The sequence below is a fragment of the Solea solea genome, chromosome 3, assembly GCF_958295425.1.
Source record: "Solea solea chromosome 3, fSolSol10.1, whole genome shotgun sequence".
Lineage (NCBI taxonomy): Eukaryota > Metazoa > Chordata > Actinopteri > Pleuronectiformes > Soleidae > Solea > Solea solea.
Genome location: NC_081136.1, coordinates 30,130,053 through 30,139,645, shown reverse-complemented (window position 1 = coordinate 30,139,645; position 9,593 = coordinate 30,130,053). Strand labels below are relative to the sequence as shown.

The following is a 9,593-nucleotide window of genomic DNA, read 5'->3' as shown; positions in this document are numbered from 1 at the left end:
CATGACTTCTTCGTCTTCATCGACATCCCGCGTCATGACTTCTTCGTCTTCATCGACATCCCGCGTCATGACTTCTTCGTCTTCATCGACATCCCGCGTCATGACTTCTTCGTCTTCATCGACATCCCGCGTCATGACTTCTTCGTCTTCATCGACATCCTGCGTCATGACTTTGTCTTCATTGACATCCCGCGTCATGACTTCTTCGTCTTCAACGTCATCCCGCGTCATGACTTCTTCGTCTTCATCGACATCCCGCGTCATGACTTCTTCGTCTTCGACATCCCACGTCATGACTTCTTCATCTTCATCGACATCCCGCGTCATGACTTCTTCGTCTTCATCGACATCCCGCGTCATGACTTCTTCGTCTTCAACGTCATCCCGCGTCATGACTTCGTCTTCGTCGACATCCCGCGCCATGACTTCTTCGTCGGCATACCGTGTTATGACTTCATCTTCTTCGTTGACATCCCATGTCATGACTTCTTCGTCAACATCCCATGTCATGACTTCATCTTCTTCGTCAGCATACCACGTCATGACTTCGTCTTCGTTAACATCCCACGGCATGACTTCTTCGTCTTCATCGACATCCCACGGCATGACTTCTTCGTCTTCATCGACATCCCGCGGCATACCTTCTCCGTCTTCATCGTCATCCTGCGTCATGACCTCATCTTCCTCGTCGACATCCCGTGGCACGACTTCGTCTTCATCGTCATCCTGCGTCATGACCTCATCTTCCTCGTCGACATCCCGCGGCATACCTTCTTCGTCTTCATCGTCATCCTGCGTCATGACCTCATCTTCCTCGTCGACAACCAGCGGCACCACTTCGTCGTCGCTGTGTAGTGTCACGACTTCATCGTCGTCGACATCCCGCGTCACAACTTCGTCTTCGTCGACATCCCATGTCACAACTTCTTCTTCGTCGGCAGCCCGTGTCATGACTTCGTCAACAATCCGTGAGACGGCATCGTCTTCATCGACATCCTGTGCAACGGCTACATCTTTGTCGACATTCTGTGCGACGGCTACATCTTTGTCCTCCACAACCTCAAAACTTTGAAGTTCTTTGTGGAAGTCCCTTATTTTGTGTGTGAGTGTAATATTTTCCTGGTTGGCACTCTTTTTATCCAAAAGCAGTTTTTCACAGTCAAGAGCTCGAGCCTTGTCATGTTTTAACCTTTCAAGAAGCTTTTCGTAAACTGATTTGATTGTGTCATTCTCTTTCTGAATATCATCGATCTCAGCTTTCAGTTGATGATATTTTTGGACCCGAGATTCCATCACTTTACTGTCAACTTTCAGATCTTTGAGTTTGCACTTGAGGTTATAATTCAGCACAAACCTGGCCTGTTTCTCATCTTTTGCTGATGTATAAAGGACATCCAATTTTCTGCCCTCTTTCACTTTTGTGGAAAGGTCCTGAACCTGTTGATGGAGAGAAATGTTGTGCAGCGCTAATTCTTGGATGTCCCTCCGTTTCTTTTCTATTTTATGTGCCAGACGACCCTGCATAAAGAGTTCATCATTGAGGTCTTGAATCGTCTTCCGCAGTATATTGTTCTCCTGGCTCAACACTTTAACCTCTGTCTTTAAAATGTTATATTCAACCCCAAAATCTTTAAAAGGTTTAAGTTTATTATCCATTTGTACAATTTCTGTCTGGATATTATAGTTGCTTTGGATAAGGGTTTCTTTTTTTACTTCTGCCAACCTCTTTTTTTCCTCCAAGTCTACTTGAGCCTGTAGTTGTTGGTGCAGTTTGCTCTTTTCAGTTCCAAAGTATTTGTTGAAACCCTTAGTAATCTTATGGACTATGAGCCCTTTAAAATCACGACGTAAATCAGAGAAACTGCTATTTGGTTTTGTGGCGTCTGATTCACTATACGCTGGCCAAAGAGCGCAGAGGTGGCTTGCTTGTCCTTCATCGTCTCTCTGCAGGAGGGGGGTATCTTCCTCCTCAAACTCTTCACAAATTCCCTGTTTATGTGTGAACATTATGCATCCCCTTTATATCACTGTATGGTCTTCTCTGCCTTTGCTTTGAGTGTTTCTCTTCAGTTGACATCCGTAATGTTGCATTACTGCCTCCTTTATTTGACCTTTTTCCATCAACTGCGTACCTTCTGAGTGCCTCTCTCTACCTAAGAGAAGTGGAGGACAGAAAATGTGACATCATTTGTGACATCGTGTTCTGCCTTTGAAGAGTTCTTATTTTAAAATAAGAACACAAACCCCATCCACAACATGAAGGATCGGACAAAAGACGGACGTAGAACAACTGTCCAAAAAGAAGATTTAGAACCACAAAGGAACCATGAAGAAAACTTCAGCAAAGGGGAAAAAAGAGAACCCGATTTGAAATCCTGAAACCAACATTTATTTCATCTTTTTTTTTTAAACGTCATTTAAAATACAAAATATTTTTGCAACATTATACTAAAGAGTAAACCACTTTGACAGCCTTCCATGCTTCTCGTGTAGCTTCAACATTAACCAGAATGTCATATCCCACTGCATGTTTAACCACGATTCACACTCAAGTGTGCCCATACATTATCTGTCCATGCCGGCTCAATATGCTCCAAATTACATTTGTCGTGTTTATTTTTAAGTGCACACATTCAGGAACAAAGGAAAAAAAAAAAGGATGAGTCAGTTTCAGGAGTTGTCTAGTTTAGAACGACAGTTTTCCAACATGCTGCCTTCAAATACCCAATATTGTTCTGAATTAAAAGCAGAATTTATTGATTTTTTGGGGGGGGAAATGACAAATCCTACTTAATTGTGTGCCTTGTTATTAAAAACAATACAGGGGAAAAGAAAGGTGCATGAATCATCAGAGACGGAAACAATACAGTGTCACACAAGCTCAGTCACAAGTTAAATAGTCTCTTGATACCTGATGGGCTAAAACATTTCGAGCAAATTCACCTGACAAGATGAAAAAAAGGGAAAGAAATTGAATGAACATTTCACTGCAAATTAAAAACAAAACAAAAAAACTTGAAATGATCTCATTGCACACAAAGCCATTTTGCGCTCAAGCTCTCACCTCGGCACGGCGACGCTTCAACTCAAGCCGTTATTTACAAAAGAAACAGAAAGTATCTACTACATGTGTAAAGCCGACACGATGCAAAACCGAAAAAACTTGATGCAAGTTATGATAAATTCAGGATATGGAAATGTTCTCCTGGAAAAGAAAAGTATTGATTCTCCTGCTGAGTGTAGGTGCAGACTGCTTGACACACATCAGAAACATAGACACATTCATGGAACTCGAAAGCAAAAAAAAAAAAGTACACATCACGCACGCTTTCACATAGTAGCATGCATGCGCTTCACATGACACACGCACGCACACACACACACTTCTTTCATTTACAGCAATATAAAACTCACTGAGTGCCGCACTTGGATCGTGACAATATACACAGATATAAGGTTAAATGCATAAACCCAAGTCACCAGTGTGTTTATCATTTGGAGTGTAACAAGCAATAGTTTTCCATTCACATAAAACAGGTTACACTTGTTTTTCACATTCAGTATCATTACACAGATTTTTCTGACCCCCTTCCTTTTTCCCCCCCCCCCAAGTGCACAGAGTAACAGTTAAAGATCCGTCCCCTACCGGAGTCTGTCCGTGACAAAGTTGAGTCTGGTTCCCATTGGCAGTTACCTGGCAAGTACGCTGGCAGTAAGTTCGGAGCTGCTGAGCAACACTGATCCTCCGCGGGATGAGAAGGGAGAATGTTTTGAAATGAACTCCTGGGACTTTTCCCATCGGGTGTTGATCGGCTGTGACTTAAGGCTTCCCCACATTGTTTGCTTTAACCCTGAAAAATGGAATCGCGTGACGATGACATGATTGTCAACAAGGCCCTTAAAACAATCTGTAGTTGAGGCTAATTTTAGAAGTCTATTGTCAGGCTATTTTCAGACATAACCCAAACAGGCTATGTAGATGTTTCACTACTGAGCGTTCATATAGAGTTGCCCAGATTTTAATTAGCAAACTATTAAACGTCACCAAAATCCCATGGAGCTAATTCTCAATGAAGGTCCGCTCGCACGGCCTCTCCCTCTACCCGAGTGGCATTTCATGTGTGCTCTATGGGCATGAAGAGGGATGTTACTATGGATCTACGGCACTCGAAACCACGCTAAAGGGGTTCTGGGTCAACATTCAGAACCTACTTTTTGTACTCTCAGTATAAGCTACATGCAACAGCATTCATCTCCCTTCTGCCAGGAGCTGATAAAAAGGAATAGAAATTCCATTGGAAACTATTCTGGGGGGGGGGTAGCAGTTTGTTCTGACAATGCTAGGGGGCGGTAGTAGCTTGCGAAATAAAAAAAGGGTCCCACAGTGGATTTGATTCAAAGTGGAAGCACAGTGACGCAGATGGGGACACTGGATCGACCAAATCAGTGTGAAACTTCTCTTTTTTTCCCCCCCCTAATAAAACAGGTTGGAGCAAATATGAACGGGCCCTGACCTTAAAAACAGAACTTGTTATTCTACATACCACATACCAACTTCTACTACGAGTCAGTGTCCGAGTGGACACCGCTGCCAGTGAACCTCCATGTGTTAGATGCCATTTTAACACTGACAAAAAAAAAAAGAACCCCAAAAAAAACAATAGCAGTGCACCATGTACAGTCCCAACACACTGCTCAGACAGGATGGTGGTGAAATGCTTCAGTCAATGCAGATGTTTATGAATGTGATCGAAATGCATATTTAGTTACCTGTGGGTACTTTGATAAAATATAGATTTGGACACGTGGGAAAGAGGACGACACTCCTGCTCAGTCTAAGTGATAATACTCTATTGTACATTCCGTCTGCTTTTCTGTATTGCTCCCTCTCGCTCTCTCCTCACATTCCTCTTTTCACACCTTCAGTCAGTGGTCGTGGGGGGGTGGCAGGGTGGCGGTGTCAGTCTTTACCATGTCGAGTGTGTGTTACAGGATTCAGAGGGGGTCACAGTGTGACAGGGGGGGTTAGCGAGGGAGGGTGAAGATGACGGCGTGTCAGCAGTCTCGGTGACCGGTAGCCATGACTGCTCAAGCAACAGCAAACAGCTACCGCGGTTAGGGAGGAGGAGGCGGCGCCCACGAGGTCCGTCACCTTGGCAACTGTCACCACTGTCAGATGGTCACATTTGCGAAGGTGACAAGAGGAGTGGCCACAGCGCGATCACTGCAACAAGGCGGCGGCGGCTGCTGGCCTTTTAGACGAACGAGTTCATGGCGTTGACGGGCGAGGGCGCCTCCGAGCTCTCGTTGCCTTCGTGCGTGTCCTTCTCCTTCTTGCCGCTGTACTGGCCAATGAAGGAGCCGTCCTCGTTGAACTGTCCGTCCCCGCCCTCCCCGTAGTCCACCAGGCTGTCGTCGCTCTCGTCCCGGCGCACCGTCCCATTGGACGGCGTCCGGCTTCCTTTCAGCGGCTTGTGGTCTTCTGTGTCACTATAAATAGATTTGAAAGTGGGGGGGGGGGGGAGTTAGGAAATAATTCATACAATTTGTTCTGCAGTGGTCATAAACCTGAGTGTACACGGGGGGGAGGAGGGGGGACAGGCTTCTACTCAAGCATATGCATGTTATCAATAAGCTATCTGGCTTTCCTACTGCAAAACTTTACCCGTGCTTAGGGCTGAGCGATATGGCTTAAAGAAGAATATTTTTAGACGATGTGCCAATATGAGATGTATCGAGATTTAAAACTTGACTCCACCCCCAAAAAAATACAGTAATTTCTGTATTATTGACGTTACTATATATGGTGTAATTCTTGTACATTTACATGTGTTTTAAACAATGGAATAATATAGTAAAATTAAACTGCAACGGCCTTTAACACTGGAAAAAAAAAAAACAGACCAAAATATCTTGTCATGATATATGTCATGTGTTGACATATTGCCCAGCCCTAACCTTGACACACATCGTCTCCAGGGTATAAAAGCACAGCAGTCCGTCTTGACCACCGAGTGCAAAAATACACACGGAGGCTATTTGATTGCACTGCAGCAGCTCAACTGCACGACCTATACAGTACAGTATACATCCACAGTGTTAGTGCTGCTGTGACTGAAGCGTGGGGTGCTGAAACTTTGTGATTCAGGGTTAGTGACCACTGCTTAGGGAATCTTTCTGCAAACGTGTGCCGTTCAGTCCTTTGCAATGTAATAATAATAATAATAATAATAATAAAAAAAGCATTAGAATCCAAAACAATGTCAGTCAATATGCTTCTGCTTCACATGCGGTAATCAAAAATGCAACTAAGATTAACTGTTCCGTTTCTATTCTTTTTATGCTCCATTTATAGGAAACAATTCATACCGCTGGATGCAAGCTCTACAGTCATTCACTCTCTTGGCATTAGTGTATTTTAATGAAACTGAAACTAGGATTTAAATGAGGGAAGCCATAGAAGTAGAAAGATTTTAGTTCTATGTTTAGACCATGGTTACGGTGCTCACTATGTCAAAGCAGTGAGTTTGATGACCGTAAACTTTCTTCCTTGCGTTAAGATTTACCTAAAGCTTAAAAAGACATTTTTATAGGTTGCGTGGATTGCATGCTGGGATTGACGTGTCTCGTCTTACCTCTCCATAGACCTAAACCCCACCCCCCCCAAAACAAACAAAAGATAAAAATGGAAGGACACATGAAAAGCAATTCATGAGCTATATTATGAGTGTTTTTTTTTTTTTTTTAAATATGCTTTTCATAGACACAGACAAATGAGTTCACAACTCTAGAAAGGGCAACATTTAAAACGCTCAATGGCATCCAAATAAATTTCAAAAAAGTAACACAAAAAGTACCCAAATTATTCATTAATGACAACAGAAATGTGACAAGACAACTAAAAACTGGTGGGGGTAGCATATGGGATTGTTAATGGATATAACAGCCTGTCCGTTAGCCTCTCTCTCCTTTCCGTGACACACTTGAGGGATGAGTTCTGTTACAATCTGCTGTCTCACCATACGGTGTCACTAAATCTTACACACTGAACCTTAAATTAAAGGAGTGGGGAGCAGTGGCGCTTCCTCTAAGATGTTGTATTTACATTTCAATACTAAACGTGAGCTAGACCGCGTCACGGGTTCGTTCAGACTCAGCCGTTTATCACAGATGACTGATCATCTTAGGCGATTTTCCTATTCCCGTAGGAGCCTCCGCAATATAACCACTTGAAGCTCAGCTTCAACTGTTCTCTATAGGACAGTGTGGCAACAAAAACCCCAAAAAACGTTACTTCCAGGGAAGCTCAGCTTCTCTTTGGGTCAATGGAGCAGTGGGTGGGCGGCACGGACACTTGGTTTCTGCATGATGATTGGAGGAAGATTTGTATAGATAACTGGGCCTGAAATGAGCTTCCCCCGTTTCAAAGACCAGCAACCGCCACTGGTGGGGGACAGTTGTGTGGATATGGCTTTGTCTCTGTGGAGTGTTGGGTAATGGAGTCTGTGGAGTCTCTGCCCCCATGGTAAAATGTTCTACATACAATCAAGTGAGAGGAAAAAAAAAACCAAAATACTGATGAGTGAAGAATGTAGTTTTTCCTTTCTCACCTGTATTCTCCAAATGTCCCATCATCCTCCTTCATGGGCTGGATCTCAGGGTCTTGGTGAGCCTCTTCTTTCTCTTTAACTGTTGTTTTAACAGTGTATTTTTCTTTATATGTAAACGTTTCCACACAGCCATGTAAAGTGCTTGTAATTGCGATATACAGTTATGTGTATTACCTGGATATTTTCCACCTTTGTTCCTCTTGATGAAGCACACTATGAGGAGGACCAAAATGAGAAGCGCGATGGCACACATCAGTCCAATAAACCAGCCCTGGGTGGCAATGTCTACCTGCCGACTGGGTACAGCTAAACAGAGAGAAAAGGTGGAAATGATGATAAGCATAACTGCCTGTTTCACCTTGAATCCAAACTTTTAAAAAAATGGTGGGGTCTGTTTTCTTCATGCACAGATTAACAGAGGCTGTAAACACTGAAATGGAATATTAAAATGGGTTAAAATGCGATGTTTGTTCAGGTATGGATGGGGGGGGAGGAAAAAAAAAGAAGGGAAAACTAAAAGTTGCCATTGTAAAATGATGGATTTCTTAGTCGTGATTTGGCAACATGCTTGTACGCCATCTAGGGAAATGATTCTACGCTACATTCACGACTGTACATCTGACACAAAAAAAACAAGGTAGACAAAAGGTTAAGGACAAAAAGAACCAAACATTCATCCTGAGGCATGCCGCCTCACCTGGCACTGTAACCAACACTTCGTCTGTGCTGTGGATTGTCGCATCAGTCGGGTCTCTAGCTACCACACGCACCCTATAGGACGTCCCCGGCTTTAAACCTTTTATCATATGCGAGTGTGAACCGTTTACCAACTCCTTTTTCCAGTCCTCTTTACCTAGAATTGGAGTTGCAAATGGTAAAAGTGAAATTCATTTTAGGGGGTTAAGTATTATAGTTGACAGCTGGTTTTAGGTAAATTGCTGTAACTGGGCATATGTATGGTGGACATACAAAGTGCAGTCTTACTGTTTTCTACAATATATTCCACATAGATATTCTTATGGTGTCCGGAGTATTCCCAACTGATCGCGGCACCTTCTTCGGATACAGACGTGTTAACTGTGCCAAACACGGGGCCTACGGGAGGTGCTGAGAGGAAAAGGGTATTTATTCAAAAATGTATGACTTGAAGTCACTAGAAGTCTCAACTTTAACTTAATATACGACTGAAGGAAGCCAAAATGTTTTCAGTGTCAAACTGAAACCAGTTTTTTGGTTTGACAAGGGACACAAGTAAATTTAAGTCAATTTAAGATTTACAACAGAACCTCATGAGTAGGAATAGAAAATCCAATTTCAGTTTTTTTAGCATTTTCTGCCATCTTATACTAACCAAAACCAGTTATACAGTATTAAATGTATTAAAGCAGAGGTCTCAAACTCACGGCCCGGGGGCCACATGCGGCCCCCCCACTTGATGTTATTTGGCCCTCCCCTTAATATCAAGTTATAATGAGAAGTGGCCCACGACCTCCTACACCTGTAGCTCGATTATAGACAGAATATAATACCAATTATGATTGTTAGCTAGTGAGAGATCAATATCTTTATAACAGTAACACCTAAGATTGAGTGGTTTTCATAACAATTGTTATTTAATTTGTGGGGTTTTTTTTTTATTGTGAACTGGCCTCTACTCTTCCTTCCTTTCCCCCACCTCTCCTCTAATGCCATTAGAGTGCCATTTTTCCTTTCACCCTAACCTGTCTAGGCAGATGGCAGCACATGTTTGAGTCTGTCTTCCTGAGATTGTCTTCCTGTTAAAAAGGGAGTTTTTTGTATCATTCCATTTTTCAACACTTTTACTTTGCAATTCTGTGAAATAGCATCATGAATACAGCAATTACGCTATCGTGGCGGGATATTGCAATGTGATTTCAAGCTAATTTCCCACATAGTTGGACTTTTGTCACATGACCGGCCCCCTCATGACCCCTCATTGGCCCCCAGGGTAGTGTGAGTTTG

At 43.0% G+C, this 9,593-nt stretch overlaps 1 protein-coding gene across 12 annotated transcripts in view; it reads right to left on the bottom strand.

Moving 5' to 3' along the window:
* Positions 1 to 2,373: 2,373 nt before the first annotated feature.
* Positions 2,374 to 9,593, bottom strand: part of nrcama (neuronal cell adhesion molecule a) — a 51,141-nt gene continuing 43,921 nt past the window's right edge. For 8 of the 12 annotated variants that reach the window (XM_058624357.1, XM_058624356.1, XM_058624360.1 and 5 more), the window contains 5 exons: positions 8,595 to 8,717; positions 8,308 to 8,463; positions 7,785 to 7,916; positions 7,611 to 7,689; positions 2,374 to 5,490 (listed from right to left, as the gene is read on the bottom strand). In XM_058624357.1, the coding sequence (XP_058480340.1) occupies positions 5,256 to 5,490; positions 7,611 to 7,689; positions 7,785 to 7,916; positions 8,308 to 8,463; positions 8,595 to 8,717 (725 nt within the window). In that variant the 3' untranslated portion in view covers positions 2,374 to 5,255. The remainder of the gene's footprint in view (positions 5,491 to 7,610; positions 7,690 to 7,784; positions 7,917 to 8,307; positions 8,464 to 8,594; positions 8,718 to 9,593) is intronic. The other 4 variants (XM_058624363.1, XM_058624364.1, XM_058624368.1 and 1 more) reach the window with 1 other exon arrangement.